Here is a 15,841-nt window from a genome sequence, read left to right as displayed (position 1 = left end):
GTGGGGGAGCTCGGTTTGTCATTATTAATTCCTCCTCTTGAAGTTATTTCAACCCGCTTGCGCTGCAGGAGCCATTTTAGGTCCGCCAATGCGCTCTTCTATTCAAATAATTCAGTTGCTCACCGAACAGAAAAAATAGCTTATACAATTATATCGTGCGTCCGCCGTTTCCCCACCTGCCCAACTTGTGGTGACAGGAAAACACAGGCTACAGTTCCACACCTTCTCTGAAGTCACACGCTTAAAGGTGAATCTTATTCCAATCGTTTTTATCTTAATGGCTCCAACGTGATTTAGGGGCTATCTCTATCAGTTAATTCTCTAGCGGCAATTGGCGACGTTGTCATCGCGGGGTCTCTGTGCACGATCCTGTATCGCTCTCGCACTGGTTTCCATCGGTGTGATCAAATTTCTCGCCACCCGAGCGGAAACTAATCCTCCAACCCAGATCGGATACGATCATTACAAAACTCGTGCGTGCTCGTTCTTCTTCCTCATTTGTCATCGCTGAGGCGAACACGCCCAGATAATCTTCTCCGTGAATACGGGTCTTCTCACAAGGTATATCTATTGAGTCTCTTCGTAACAAATCTAATCAATCTCATACAGTGTTTGTGCATTAGGATCCCTGGTTTCTGCACGTTCTCTTTTCTTCCTTTTTTTAAAAAAATGTAATGTGCTTTCATTTCCAGATTCTTGCCTGGCCGACAACGTTCATCTACATCGCATTTTACTTCTGCATAGGACGTCGTAAGATCAGCCTTGTCACTTCGCTGCAAACAGCTCGCTGATGATACCCAAAATAGTCTACACAAACTCTCTCCTGGCCACGCTTAATGCGCGGAAGAAGCTTCGTGAGCTGTCTGATGGGATTCAAAACACTAGTGCAATGGAAAACGTCAGTGTATCCCTTCAATCATTGGGAAGAGGCCATGCCAGTGATTTTTCGTCTAGCCAGGTGGGTTTCGTCGTGATTCCATTCTTACGCTGTATCGACGTAATGTTTAGCAACGGCAGAACATCTCAATCAAGATCGACACGAAGAAAGAGTTCGCAACGGATTCCGGGGATGATATTGAGAAGCTTTCGGTAGTGAATATGGTGTGTCGGATGTCTCTGCATGCGTGACGACTTGTTTATTGCAACACAGAATCCGGGATACGGGGAGAAAGGGCTCGGAATTGAAGGGGCTTGAACCACCTCATTTCTAACTTTTCACCGCGGAAAATAAATTAATCACTAATCATATATATGTACATTTGTGTAACGTGGATGCATACTGCTCTTCAAGACGTGCCAAAGCTCGTAGGTAAGATCGCGCATAAAGGCATGAAGTCAAACTGGAGCCAAAGCCCTTGCAACTGCGTGACGAACGTAAACGAGACCCTTCTGCCTCCTCCACGAAGGCTCATGGGAGAACCGCACAGTTTTGGGGTCTAAGACGCAACTTAGTTGAGGATCATGGGGGGCCGCGCCGTTGAGTGCGTCTGGCGAGTGTCGGAAGAGGCAATGGGATGGGGACGAAGGCGAGTTTGTCTTGCGAGGGCCATGGATTCTATGTGGGATATGTGTGTTGCGTTAGAGGTGAAGTGAATGTCTGTGTCGGAGATAGATTTCGACGGCTGAACTTCACATATCCCCGTTCCATAGAGTTGAACAGGCCTTGAAGGCGCTGAGAAGACTTTGAAAGACACGTCACCAACGATGAGGTTGGAGTCTGCGTAGTGCTGATGACTTATAATGAAAAGCACGCCATGGCAAATCACCGACGGAGTGGGGGTGGGGTAGATGGCGCTGACGACGATCTAAGCGGCGAGGACCAAACCAACAGTCTTTCCGAAGAAAAAAAACGATAAACTTGAGCGGAATGGTGGCTCAAAGAATGAGAGTCCGCACCTGCGAGATTCACCAAAGTAACTTCCGCATGCACAACTAGCATTCCCTTTACACCACCTCTAAGGTCTCCCCATCGTTATTCGCCCCCAAAAGCAATCGTTGAAGATGCTTGGGTGGTCTGAGCATCACCCCGAAACCGAATAGCTGCGTCCAAGACGCGTATCCTAAGCGACTGACGGACGGGGCGAGGATTGAGGAAGGATTCACCTCGATACTAATCTAGTCGGCGTGCTGGAACTATTCGTTAGCCATGCTGCGAATCAGAGGATTAGAAGGGTTGGACACTCACCACTAGCGAGAAAGAGTTGAGCGGAACAGCCATCTAGCGTTCCCAAGAGACCCCAAACGAGTAGTATGTCCTAGAAGGAAATTTGAGCCTATAATCGAGACGCGCGAGAGGTTACTGATTGGCCAGCAAAGCTGGCGGAGGTAATGATGGCCGTCGAGGACAACGATGTCGACGTTGATCAGAACATGTTCATCAACGTTTGGCTTCGTCATCACTCTTTCCACCATCACTACTGACCACCTTAGGAATCAGAATCGCCGCTATCGACGAGCCACGTCAATTTATTGAAAAAAGAAGGGGTATACAGTGAGAATCTCGTCTGTCTTAACGGACCCTCTGTGCTGAACAACTAGAGTAGCATCCCGACTTTTTTTTTTTTTTTTTTTTTTTTTCGACAGGCCTCAAAGCTACTTAGAAACACCTTGTCGTTGGGATGGTATTCGTTCGGGATGCAGTTGTGGATAGGATCGTAAAACTAGCAGACGCGGTGTACGTTTTGAAGGTGCATTAGCCCCCAGCTCGTTCCTACCAACATTGACTAACCTCCGTCTTCAGAGGCGCGAATATGACACAACGGCGGGCGCTGTGGGATGCCGTTTTCGACGCCTTGTTAAACTTTTCAGCGTAAACCCCCCGTTTCCTGCACACCCTGTCGCCCTTGTCCCAATATTGCATACACGACGACCACGTTGCACCCATACCCGCCCCTTGTGAGTCCGGGTGGTTTCGCCGAGGTATGCCCTCTTTCATTCATAGGATAAGCCTGACCCCACGTTCCGATGAGTAGGAAATGACCGTGACGATAGCGCATCTTTCGAATGGCGGCACGACTTCATTGTCATTCAACTATCTACCTCATTCCTACCTAGCCTCCTTCCCTCCGGTGCCCTCTTCTGCCATCGGCCCCTTGGGGTTTTCTATCCCCATGCGGGAAGCTGCCCTTCGCTTTTCTAAGGGTGTATACTCGGCACCGGTCTTGATACGACGTCTTGACGTCGAACCAATGTGATCTCAAGCTTAAAGCCAATGTCGTCTCCAAGTTGTGTTTATCTGCTCATGATACCAACCGACATGCTCCTCGATTGTTACTTTAGTTTTGAAGCTGTCGCAAATCGGGTTCCCTTCAGTGATTCAGCACTTCGCGTAACACTCCCCTCAGTATGGTTATGAATCCCCACCCCTTGACAGTCTGCTGATTGAAACTCTAGTTGCTGCATCATGCTGACGATCACATCCCATGAATGTCGGGTGGATTTACGTTTCGATCAAACTACCTCACTGCTTCTCAGCGTCTTCCACTATGACATTAGCACCTTGGCCTTACGCAAAAGTGCAATCCTCGCCTTGCGTAGACTAAAACGTCTTTTCATTTTCCAGTGTGAATCTTTTGGCCACGCTCGTAAGTCTTGTCATTGAATACCCAGTCTACAGTGAACAGTAGTCTCCCGTAGGCAACTCCTTTGTTGCGGGTGATGATAGTCGATCTCCCTTTCAGGCGGGTGATCATCGATCAGGTCCTCTATCCCGTTTTTCAAGGATCAGATTGGAAGCTGATGTTACGACGCCATGAGCATCGTTTGACAGGAAGGATGGAAGTTGAAACAATTCAAATGGAAAGTAATTCTACTCTTGATATCCCTTGGGTTTCCCTACCGTCGAATTTAACGAAGGAGGCCGTTGTTTCTCACTCAAGAGCGCAACTTTGACTTACGCTGACTTGAAATAGACCATGCACATACGTTGAACAATTGACGTCGCTTCCGTCTCGAGCGGAGGCGTTTCTTATTACGGATCAGCCGTCGCGTCTTCAGTTAGAGAAGTCTTGGATTCTCGCGGTCTTACCGCGCGCTTTCATCGATGAAACATCCCTCACTTCTATAAAGCTCATCGCGCCATTCCGTCTGATCCCCTATACCTCGGCAAACATGGTGTCCGATATAAATCAACTTGTGGAGTACGTTGGCGCCATGAGGCTGGTCACGGTACGAGAATCATCTAACTTAAAGCTTACCAACTAATTATCCTAGTATTTCAATGGTGGGTCGTCTCTGAACGTCGTCCGATCGGCATACTGAACTACTTGTTGCGCAGTCTCCGCGGCGGCGATGTTGGTGTATGACTATTTCTTGACATTGGGGATGGAGGTGGATTTGGTATGGTTGTCAGCGTGGGGCCCCATGAAGGTCTTGTTCATTGTTCAGCGATACCTTCCCTTTATAGATGCAGCTACCTTCAGCCTTATCAGTCAGTGAAAGTTCGGCCTGGTTCATGATCATGTCCTGATTTTGCGGAATCATCACAGACCAGTTATTGACGACGATTAACCCGTCGGTCTGCAAGAAAATTGCGAACGCTCAGGCTGGTATGTCCCTCCTTCGCATATTTATTGTATTCATTTCTTGAAGCCCCATTGCCCTTTAGTGCTCAGCGTCACTGGTTGTATTCTATCCGAACGTGCGTCTATTTATTAAATTCGCGTTGATCGAACATTGATGAGTGTCTTTCTAGTCATTCTAACACTACGCGTATGGGCAGTGTGGAAACGAAGCAAGTTTTTAGGAATCGCGCTATCAATACTTCTCCTTGCCACTGCGGCTGCATGCTACGTTTTCACTGGTCTTTTTCAACATGGCCTAAAATGTGAGTCAAATTAATCAAAGGATCTTTCCCCCTTTTCGAACTGGTCAATAATCGATACCTAAGTGAGCAATAGACCATATCCCGAATTTCAAGGGTGTTTTATTACGGGCACAAATCGGTTGTTATATGTAGATTGGCTCGCTTTGATGGTATATGACTCACGTAAGTGCGAAAACAATCCTAAAACAATGGAAATTATCTGACGACGGCCCTAGTTCTCCTCATCCTGATGATCATCCCCGGAATCACTGCCTGTCCGTCCTTATCTTCGTGAAGAATATCTTTACCTCATGATGCTGTTTAAGACCGAGAGCAAGGGAATGAAGGCCTCCATGCGGTTGTCTATCGCGATGGTAAGCAAGCCTCAGATATATTGCCAAGTTACTCGTTTGACCGGACCGTAGGCGTCGTGTTTTATGTCTATCTCTTTGGTAAAATGAAATCGACAGCGTGCTTGATGATGCCGTCCTTACCATACATACTCATGCAGTCATATCCGCTACTAACGTAATCGTCATCAAGGCACTGCCGGTGGGTTGATTTGATTACTTTTTTCAAAAAACATGGACTAATGTCGTATCAACAGGCAAAATATTTTTACATTCTTATGTCGTACGTTCCCCATTTCGTATCAGTACTGACGAACGCTTATGATTTGAAAAATTAAGTGTGGAACGATGCCTACATTCCGCGTTGGCGAGCAGGGTGATTTTGCACATCAGGGACCACATGCGGAATATGATCCCACTTTGCCCTCATGGCATCCCGGATATCCAGTTCGCTTCCTTCGCGGAGGACGAGATTTAGAAGGGGAGTTTGATAGCGGGCTCGTGAGGCGTATCACTACATCAGCGCTCACTGAATACGAACAGATTTTTCTTGCTATTGCCAGTTGAGGCCCGTCCCAAGATATGTAGCCTACAGTTTGCTCTGGAAAGACGGATGATCGAAAGTTTCATCGAACATCAAACAGAAATCTGATGATTGCGCAGATTAGCCTAACCCCTGTTCATTTTCATCGCTTTACCCTCCATCTAAGTACCCACTCGGTTGGTTAAACTCACTCGGTAGGTCAGAACTCGAACTACGACTCTTTATGTATTCCAAACGTTCGAAAGGCGGAAATACAATGTCACAAACGAGTGACGAGTCCTTAAACCATCGTTATTTGAATGCCACGATCGCAGCAACCGCCGTGGTCATCAAGAAAATAAGACACACTGCCCCAAAGAGTACACCGATCGCCATGGGACCCAACGAAAACAAAGCCTTGCCTCCCATACTCCACAGTGATTTCCAACGTTGGCGACTGAGGGTTCACATCAGGAGCTGGAACCGTGGAGCCCGAATCCGAGTCGCTCCACCAAGGAGTTCGCCAGATATCTCCAGACTCACGAAAAACTTCTGTGAGTGCAAGGGAGTAGTTTGACTGGCCAATTGCGGCTCTCACCCGCGACGAAAGAACGATAGCCTAGCATTCGTGATAGTGTTGAAATCGCAGTCGGTTCGCCGCAACTGTGCAGTTGACAACGTACAAGTTGACATCGGAACGGACTGGGGGCTCAGACCTTTCCACGTGCTATGTACCTTGAGCATGGGGGCTCCGGAGTCCGTTTAACGAGCACCGATGAGCGCCAATGAAGGGTCATGCTGTCGTTTATCGCGTGGTCCTCCTACAACTCGAATAATTACACAAGTGGGAGAGGAGCGATTGGCTTCTTGCGCTGAGTGTCATGCCCAATAGAGAGGCAGCGAATGAGTGGAATTGAGCTTACAACGAAGAATCAAGATGAAAGGCAGCTAGGACACCCACAAGTAGCAGTCCGAAATAACGTCAGATTGTCACGATAAACATCAGCTTAGACCTGAGAGAGACTTTAAACTAATTGAAAAACACAGGGACGAATAGACGTACCAATTCCGATTAAACCAGGTCTCAGCATGGGAATTTGAAGTTCAAGCTTGGGTCTTGGTTCCAACCCACCTTCTTCGGCTCTCCTCCCGTCATCCCACTCTCCTTCTTGCCCCCCGTTCCTATATCCTCTTCTTCAACCATAGCAGCACGGGTTGTGTCTGCTGGCTGTTCAAACGACCACAACGTCAAAGGCCTCGGAATTTTCCCTACAGCGGAAAGCCCTGGACCCCAGCTTCCTACCAACGTTTGAGCTGGCAGGCGACGAGGACTGACGATGCAATTGCGATCCCAACGCTTCACAGCATAAGGCCCACCACCGCATCATCTACCCTGTGGGCAGCCAGTCGATTAGCTCATCATAAAAAATGGGTGGGAAGCCACGATCGTACTGATAACGAAAAGTAAGCCATGACAGATCGCGGAGGGAGTGGAGATGGGGTGGGTAGATGGCGCTGACGATGATCTAACCGGCGAGGACAAAACCAACAGTCTTTCCGAAGAAAAAGAAAGATAAACTTGAGCGGGAATGGTGGCTCAAAGAATGATTAATGAGAGTTCGCACCTGCAAGATTTACCAGAGTAACTTCCGCATGCATGACTATGATTTCCTTTACACCACTTCCATAGTCTCCCCATCGCTATTCGCCTCCAATAAGTTGTTGAAGATGCTTGGGCGGTCGTAGAATCACCCCGAAGCCAAAAAACTGCGTCCAAGAGACGCGTATCCTAAGATACTTGAGCGACTGACAGACGGGGCGAGGATTGTAATGATTCACCTTGATATGATTCTAGTCGGCGAGCTGAATTTATTCGTTAGCTATGTCGCGAATTCGAGGGTTAGAAGACTCACCGCCAGCGAGAAAGAGTTGAACGGAACAGCCATCTAGCGTTGTCGGACAATAATAAATTAATGATGGTCGTCGAGGACAACGTTGACGTCGATCAGAACTTGTTGATCAAAGTTTGGCTTCGTCTTGGCTTTGTCACTAGTAACTAGTAGGTACTATGCCCTACCAGCACCTCGGCGCACCCCAGCCAAAATGGGGACCGTCTGACCCCCCGAAGAGTCGGCTACTAGCCTTGAGGCTGGTAGCCTGGGAACGATCACCGCATCATTCGGCAAAGCCCGTCAGCTCATCAGAGACTCTGCTCTACACAAGTCTACACAGCAACTTACGTAGATTTTTTGTCGCGACAACCTACATCTCAAAAAAAAATGCCATGAATTTCGAAAACAGGGATACTTTCAAATTTCAAACGACTGTTGTGAAAGATACCTCAATTTTTTCTATAAATGACACGGAGTGACGGAATCAACACCACCAAACAGTTACCAAATAGAATGTTAGAACTTAGCGCTGTATACGCTTTATGATACGCATTTTGTGGCGACGGTAACGGATTCCACGAGGAATAACTTTACATTGTTCTAATACAAATGGATAGTGAAAGGTATAAAGAAGAACTTACAAAGTCAAGCTAAGCATCAACCAATCAACAACCAATAACCACAAAACTAGCAAGTAACAAGTCCAGCACCCAACTTAAGCATGATGCATGATGTGTTATATGTGTCTAATGCATTCAATGACTCTTCATATATGTGGAACTGAATGTTTGCGAGCAGTGTGATAATTACAAGAGGCTCGGAAACGAGACGCGACATGATACATTAACGCGACGGACCCTTCACTACGTCACGTTCAGCTATGGCCGCACGTGAGGGCATCAGCGGCGTTTTCCGAGGGAGCGTCCAGGCTTGTAGCACTGAGGCTCGTGGCCAGGTCAGCGGGCGGTCCGACATTCTGCCAAAATGTGTGACAATCAGTGACTGCCGGCTCGTAGGGTGCGCCGAGGTGCTGGTAGGGCATAGTACTTACTTACTTTCCACGACCCTCAATTATCGACAAGCTTAGGACTTAGAATCGCCGCTATCAACGAGCCGCGTCAATTTATTGAAAAAAGAAAAGGTATCAAGCGAGTATTTTGTCCGTCTAAACGTCCCCTCTCCGCTGAACGAATCAAGAACGAATAGTATCCCGACTTGTCATGCGACAGACCTCGAAGCTACTCGGAAGCACGTTGCCGTAGAGATGGTATTTGTTGGGGATGCAGCCATGGATTGGATCGTAAGACTAGCAGACGCCGTGCATGTTTTGAAGATGCATTAGTGTGTGTATAAGTACTCGGCAACGGTCTTGATACGACGGACGCCTTAACGTCGAAACGTGTGTCTATCTCCTCGTTGGTAGTTGCTCTAAACGTAGCACCTCCAGGCCCTTGTTAATCCTTCTCTTTGTTGAAAATAATCCCAGAAAATGAAACGATGACCGCTGCTTTTCGACAAAAAATGGATCAAAAATGGCTACGGTGAACTTGCTACTAGGTTCAGGACTTCCAATTACAACAAGATACCCTGCTCTCCAACCCAGGAAACACGGGCACAACGAAGGACGATAAAACGACGTAGCAACCATAACATCCTAGCCCGATCGCAACCAACGCACCCGCCGACCACACCAATAAGAAGACCCACAAAAAAATCCACATGAAAAAACCTGTTTCATCCGGTCCTACTAACCCGCCCTGCCAAGTCTTGAACATACCATACGACCACATCGTGGACCATGCAAATGGTGGGAACAGGGCCGCTGCATGAACGATGGTATGCAATGTTATCCTGAACGCGGAAAAGACTGGGATGTATCCATTAATTTCGGTTCTGTGCGTCATTTCAAGGAAAGAGAAACTTACGAAGGTCGCAGATCACTTGAAGACGCGGCCCAGGATCCTTGAATGGGGAAGTTGCCTCTTTGAAAAGCGAGGATGCCTTTCGGAGCCACTGGCTTCTCCCAGAATTTCCTTCTTTTACACCAAGAATTTCAAGTTCTCCTTCAACGGATACTTGGTCATGTAAAGGAGTATACGATGGTCGCCAGGCGGCAAACAGAGGCTCAATTTGTTCCGTGTACCAAGGCCTTAGCACTTGAGAGAACTTCCGCACGATAGGATCAACAACCAATCTCACATATGGGGCTATAAAGTAACCCATTGAAGCCACGATCGCAAAACATCCAACAATCCCGATGATGAAAGCGATGGATGCCATGACTGTCCAAACACTAACGGCGACGGCGGCGAATAGAGAATCGAACCATGACAGTTGAACAGATGACTTCTCAGGCGGTGTTGGTGGAGGGGTGGAGGGCGTATCACTTTTGTCGAAGCCCAAGATGCCTCGAATCCCGGCAAACCATAAGGAAGCCCATCTTTCTGCCAGGACGAGCGCTACGAGGTGGCTAGCGACGATGAGGACGATCTTCAGAAGGGTGACGACTTGGCATCTAAAATTAGTTTGAGGCGATTGAAATGAAAGGCGAGTGCTTACGAAATGGAACAATTCCTTTCACAATCTCTGATAGCTTGTCACTGAATGCTTTTGAACTCCATGAAGCAGTCGAGCAGCTTGGTTTGACGTCAACGAGGTAAATTGCGTCCGAATCATCTGATTCGAGTTTTATGGGCGAAACTGCTAGTTCTAAGTCGTTAAAGGGCTGGGTAGGAACGACCATTGAGCTCCAAGTCGGAACTACTAGCACTTAGAATGACAGGAGGAGCCTCAGAAACAGCAAGGAAGGTGTGCAAGTTGTGGTTGTGAGAAATCTTGATGGCGTGTGTGTGTCATGTGACGTTGAGGCTGTGTTAAGAAAGATTATAGATAAGATAAGAAAACATTAGACGAATTTCAAACGAATATGAGGAAGGTTTGTATGGGGAGGAGGGGTGGAAGATGAGTGCCGAGCAGTAACCAATTTTCGTGGAAGCCACGTATGAGAGGGATATCATGTCCATCTTCTTTCCCCCATAAATAATTATCCGTCGTATTTAGTCTATGTATACCTCCTAGCACTGAGTTAGGCTACGGACAATGAGGAGCCTTTTGCTTTGTCATTTGTGTCGTTCAGGCGGTCATTCTGAAAACACTATCGAATCGGTATATTTATTTACTGCATCCCAGCCAACAAGTCAATATCTAGTATCTCGTCGGGTCGAGTCTCGGTCTCTGTTCAGTAAGAATTTATACAAGGCTGCGTAGCAAAAGAAGTGATTTCATACCATGATATTATATCGTCGGATGGAACTGTTCAGTAAAATGTTATTAATGACGGATGGAGAGAAAAAAATGTGATGTTCTTCACCAGGGTTTTTACAGCGGGTTAACCTTGGAAATGTTATTAAAGATATAGAAACAAAAAGGGGATGTTCCTCACTAAGCGTTTTTACAGCATCTCCAGCATGATGTTCCATAGGTTTCATGCCATGGGAACCATCCATCGCCGCATTTTTCGACTTCCGGAGTGCAGTAGCCAGTACAATAAGACTTGCCGCCTGGGTTCGGGGCGGAGTAGACGAGTGGGGCAAGGCAGAGGAGTATAGCGGTCAAGGTGAACTTCATGGTAATCTGGTTCTAGACGGTGGGTGAATCACTTGGGTTTGGAGAAATGTTGTTTTATTTTGAAACCCATTCGACGCGTTCCTTTATAGGGTATTTGCACGGAGGCTTTATGAAAGCCATATCGCGAGGTCTTGTCGTCCCCGATTTGTTACCGAAGTAATACCCGTCACGTATCATGATCATTGCAGATTCACTGGTTCCGGAATAATATTCCAACAACGGCACATTTAAACTATATTTTTGGAAAGGCCCCGTTGAGGGCTTTTTTGTAGTATAAATTTGGATTTTATAAGCTGTAATATTATGCCGAAGTCACTTAGCCGCGCAAACGTCATTGGATCACCATATATTAATACACCTCACACAAACCATAACCTCACTCGGAAATCTCGTCGTTACGGTTCAAGTATTTGTGGTCGAGAAAACCGATTTTAATGCCATATACTTTATAAAGACAGTGGGAGATTCAGGCTCTGAATGTGTTTGAAGAGTTTGACAAAGCTGACCGAATATACAACACGCGTTAGTGACAATCAAGATCAACAAGCGTCGCTCTGTCTATTCTGAGCTCCCCGAGTGTTTGAATGGTTTGGCTGAATGTCGGGAGTCGGGACAATATCGGGATGCTTGCTTCTGAAGATCGAATGCTGCAAATCCTCGGTTCAAGTAAAGCTCGCACGCGGAGGCTTTGTAAAAGCGATATTGGAAGCGAATAAATCACTGGAGACGCAGGCCACGAATTGAATTGCTTGGTTGAATGTCGGGAGTCGGGACAATGGATACCTTCCCGTAAGAATCTGAAGACGTCTGAAGATTTCAGAATCGGAATTCAGATTGGTTGCAGATTGGTGTTGATCAATGTTTGGCCAGACCTGAGATCTGAGACCGTACACGTGATTTGCTCTCGCCTACGGCGTGAGCGCTGATGAGTGAGAGGACCCCACACAGAAACCTCATCCACATTCTACCCATTAAACTGACGCCTTTGTTGTTGCGCCAATGGCGTACGGGTCTCCGCCTTTCTAGTTATGGGTCTGAGGAACGAGGAATCGTTCCGTGATTCCGTGAATCTCACCTTTTTTCGTTCCCTCATCAAACTGGCACTGCACTACAGTAAGTAATAAGAAACCTTCTCCCTCTCCGATGAAAGAACCTCCGTGACAACACAAAGTTCAGTGAAACTTTGTTCAAGTACTCTCAGCCAACGTACGGATGACATATGGACCGCCAAGCTCGTCTAGTTCGAGTAAACTGTATTTGTAAACGACGGTCATTTTTCCTACTTCAGAAGCGCTGACAAGTTTCACTCCACAGTTCAGTTCACCTCTCCATGTCGTGAAGTCTCTAACTATCACCATGTTGACGACGACAGCGAGCTTCCCCCAAGTTTGGCTCGTGATCCCTCCAACGTCACCCTTTTTCGTTGATGCGTCGTATCGTAGTGAATTCAGAAAGGCGCGTTTTGGTGGAGGAAATTGTCAGCTGAACTAGTGAGTTTCCATGTGAATTATCCGTAACAATCGTCTAACACAAGAACGCCGGCATCTGCAAGGTTTTGCTTCCAGAGGGCGCTGCGAACACGTTGTCTTGATTTGAGCAAGGACCCACATACACCCTATAACGCGCCTTTAAATCAGATCTAGAACTCGGCCTTCACAAATTAGCTATAAACGATGGCTACGTGTAACCTACCGAATCGGCCCGGCCGATGGCACAGGATTGGGATGCTGTGACGCAAGATGGATGGTTGTCCCCTGTTCAAGGTTCCTTACAGCCGTTTTCATAACGATAGGCCTAATCTCGACCAAATACACGTACGGGCGGAATCTAAAATTGGACGTGTAAATTGTCGGATGATGACTCTATTTAGTATAACTGTAGATCTATCGTGCTCGTCATCCCTGAAATATATGCTGATTTTCGTTGACATGATTAGAATTCGAGGTCCGACTGTATCTGTAATTTTGAACTTTTGGCCTATCGTTATGAAAACGGCTGTAACAACAGTTGAGTTTAAGCTCCTTACTTGCCTATATTCTCATACCGCTGTGCTCAGGGGTCGAATCCTTTCTCGTATCTCCGCTCGTCACTACCTCCACGTCGTGGTGACTGAAATGATCCACCTAGCTCCCTGCTCGTCATTTTGCTTACAAATATTTCTTGTCCCAACGAAACGGCTGTACGCTAGCGGAGGCGTACAACAACCTTATACCCCCCTCAGGCTCCGGCTTCCCCTGGACTGTATGGGCCTCCATCCAAACTGGTCCGAATCTCGAAATAACGCGTAGTCACTTTGTCAATACGCTGAGTGATTCCCCGAGCATCATGGAGGGGAAAGCTCCGCGCAATGCCTACAAAAACGATTGTCTTGTTCCTCGTCATGATATCAGCTTGGAGAAATTGAAGAAATTCTGGGAGTCTAGCTTTGCGGTGTCTTCGCTTCGGGATTCTGTCTGGAGAACGGGGACGGGGGATGGGGGACGGCTGCATACAGATATCAGTGACCAGTTTGGATTAGGAGGGAAAACAGGGTTAGGTGAATGTGCGCACGAGGGATTCTATCTACAAAGGTGTGTCGGAACTTCGTCGACTATCCACTGGGTGCTCACTGATATCGTTCCCCTCAGTTTTTTCGTCATTCGTCCCACCCAACGATTTTTACCCCGCATATATACTCAAGGCAGGCATTTTGGGGACATTCTTAGACCGGAAAACCCCTATAACAACGACGGAGGTTAGTCAATGTTGGTAGGAACGAGCTGGGGACTAATGCACCTTCAAAACGTACACCGCGTCTACTAGTTTTACGACCCTATCCACAACAGCATCCTGAACGAATACCATCCCAATGACAAGGTGTTTCTAAGTAGCTTTGAGGCCTGACGTCAAAAAAAGAAAAGAAAAAAAAAGTCGGGATGCTCTCTAGTCATTCAGCAGAGAGGGGACGTTTAAATACTCACTTTATACCCCTTCTTTTTTCAATAAATTGACATGGTTCGTCGATAGCGGCGATTCTGATTCCTAAGGTGGTCAGTAGTGATGATGGAAAGAGTGGTGACGAAGCCAAACGTTGATCAACATGTTCTGATCAACGTCAACGTTGTCCTCGACGGCCATCATTACCTCTGCCAGCTTTGCTCCCCAATCAGTAACCTCTCGCGTGTCTCGACTATAGGCTCGAATTTCCTTCTAGGACATACTATTCATTTGGGGTCTCTTGGGAACGCTAGATGGCTGTTCCGCTCAACTCTTTCTCGCTAGTGGTGAGTGTCTAACCCTGCTAACCCTCTAATTCGCAGCATGACTAACTAATAGTTCCAGCACGCCGACTAGAATAGTATCGAGGTGAATCCTTCCTCAATCCTCGCNCCGTCCGTCAGTCACTCAAGTATCTTAGGATACGCGTCTTGGACGCAGCTATTCGGTTTCGGGATGCTGCTCAGACCACCAAGCATCTTCAACAACTGCTTTTGGAGGCGAATAACGATGGGGAGACCTTAGAAGTGGTGTAAAGGGAATGCTAGCTGCATGCGGAAGTTACTTCGGTGAATATCACAGGTGCGGACTCTCTTTAATCATTCTTTGAGCCACCATTCCTGCTCAAGTTTATCTTTTTTTTTCATTCGGAAAGATGGTTGGTTTGGTCCTTGCCGCTTAGATCGTCGTCAGCGCCATCTACCCCACCCCCACTCCCTGGAATTGGCCAAGCCTTGGGGAAATACACACAAGGCAACGCAACGATCATCATCGCTGGGAGGAATCGCGCCACCGCTGATGCCATCATCGCCAAACTCCCCAAGCCAGCGACCCCTGGTGTCTCTCACGAGTTCATCGAATGCGATGCGACCCTCATGAAGAACGTACATGCTACGACCAAGGAAATCCTCTCGCGCCATCCGAAGATAAACTTCCTGGTCATGTCCCCTGGGTACATGACGTTGAAGGGTCGAGATGAGACGGAGGAGGCGATCGATCGGAAGTTGGCGCTGAATTACTATGCCAGGTGGACTTTTGCGAATGGGTTGCCGCCTGCGTTAAAAAGAGCAAAGGAAGACGGGGAGGACGCGAAAGTGTGTTCGGTGTTGGGCGCTGGGAAGGGTGGGGAGATTGACGTTGAGGATTTGGGATTGAAAAAGTCATTCTCTGTGGCCAAAGCCGCGCTTGCTTCGATCTCATGATGGAGGTGAGTGACAAATTTTTTTCTCATGATTGAGTACTCAGAAATTGTACAGGAACTCGCTGAACGAAATCAAGACCTCACCTTTATCCACGGTTTCGTCCGCACTAACCTTCTATCCTCCGCTCAATCGGCGATCCTCCGAGCGGCCTCCGGTATCATAAGTGGTCTGACATACGCAGTTTCGACGGCCCCTGAAGATTGCGCCGAGTATATGTGGCATGGGATATTCAATAGCACCAAAGGTGCATTCGGCAGAGCCTCGGAGGCTTTGCCGAAGTTCCTTTATTTATAACGAGGCAGCGAAGAAGAAAGGTGCCTTCAAGTCCCCCCTTTTGATCTTTCAATGAGGTTCAGCACATTCATTGCCCTCACCGCTCTTTTTATTCCTGCCTGCGCCTATGGGGCGATCTATTCACTCTCCGATGAGGTTTACGGCCCAGGCTTCTACAGCTTCTTTGAATGGGA

General features: G+C 47.4%; 4 protein-coding genes across 4 annotated transcripts; 3 read left to right on the top strand and 1 right to left on the bottom strand.

Annotated features, from left to right (window-relative positions):
- Positions 1-88: 88 nt before the first annotated feature.
- LACBIDRAFT_313219 (uncharacterized protein) lies at positions 89-1,128 on the top strand (the record flags this gene model as incomplete). The annotated part of the gene is made up of 10 exons (XM_001888761.1): positions 89-92; positions 140-155; positions 208-247; positions 298-398; positions 449-473; positions 527-561; positions 610-637; positions 693-750; positions 807-958; positions 1,009-1,128. 10 exons carry the CDS (start codon positions 89-91, stop codon positions 1,126-1,128), a joined length of 579 nt encoding a protein of 192 aa, XP_001888796.1.
- Positions 1,129-4,110: 2,982 nt separating this feature from the next.
- LACBIDRAFT_313218 (uncharacterized protein) lies at positions 4,111-5,336 on the top strand (the record flags this gene model as incomplete). Its single annotated transcript, XM_001888760.1, has 10 exons — positions 4,111-4,167; positions 4,213-4,222; positions 4,277-4,429; positions 4,488-4,547; positions 4,607-4,639; positions 4,694-4,825; positions 4,889-4,987; positions 5,041-5,079; positions 5,131-5,178; positions 5,230-5,336. The coding sequence occupies 10 exons, from the start codon at positions 4,111-4,113 to the stop codon at positions 5,334-5,336; spliced, it is 738 nt and encodes a 245-aa protein (XP_001888795.1).
- Positions 5,337-9,088: 3,752 nt separating this feature from the next.
- Positions 9,089-10,379, bottom strand: LACBIDRAFT_295752 (uncharacterized protein). Its single transcript, XM_001888713.1, has 3 exons — positions 10,129-10,379; positions 9,495-10,076; positions 9,089-9,436 (listed from the first exon to the last, which is right to left on the bottom strand). Exons 1-3 carry the CDS (start codon positions 10,310-10,312, stop codon positions 9,129-9,131), a joined length of 1,074 nt encoding a protein of 357 aa, XP_001888748.1. The 5' UTR covers positions 10,313-10,379; the 3' UTR covers positions 9,089-9,128.
- A 4,334-nt stretch (positions 10,380-14,713) lies between these two features.
- On the top strand, positions 14,714-15,668 carry LACBIDRAFT_313216 (uncharacterized protein; the record flags this gene model as incomplete). The annotated part of the gene is made up of 3 exons (XM_001888759.1): positions 14,714-14,754; positions 14,855-15,353; positions 15,429-15,668. The coding sequence occupies 3 exons, from the start codon at positions 14,714-14,716 to the stop codon at positions 15,666-15,668; spliced, it is 780 nt and encodes a 259-aa protein (XP_001888794.1).
- Between the last annotated feature and the right edge of the window lie 173 nt (positions 15,669-15,841).

Source organism: Laccaria bicolor, genomic scaffold, assembly GCF_000143565.1.
Source record: "Laccaria bicolor S238N-H82 LACBIscaffold_58 genomic scaffold, whole genome shotgun sequence".
Classification (NCBI taxonomy): domain Eukaryota; kingdom Fungi; phylum Basidiomycota; class Agaricomycetes; order Agaricales; family Hydnangiaceae; genus Laccaria; species Laccaria bicolor.
The sequence above is the reverse complement of the archived record's forward strand: the minus strand, read 5'-3'. Positions and strand labels throughout refer to the sequence as shown.

What these genes read in the sequence shown, in the direction of transcription:
- LACBIDRAFT_295752 (XM_001888713.1), bottom strand. Translation starts at nt 10,312, where the DNA reads ATGGTCGTTCCTACCCAGCCCTTTAACGACTTAGAACTAGCAGTTTCG. An exon ending in GAAAGGAATTGTTCCATTTC is followed by an intron (nt 10,077 to 10,128) that starts GTAAGCACTCGC and finishes TTAGATGCCAAG; the next exon opens with TCGTCACCCTTCTGAAGATC. An exon ending in TCAAGTGATCTGCGACCTTC is followed by an intron (nt 9,437 to 9,494) that starts GTAAGTTTCTCT and finishes GATACATCCCAG; the next exon opens with TCTTTTCCGCGTTCAGGATA.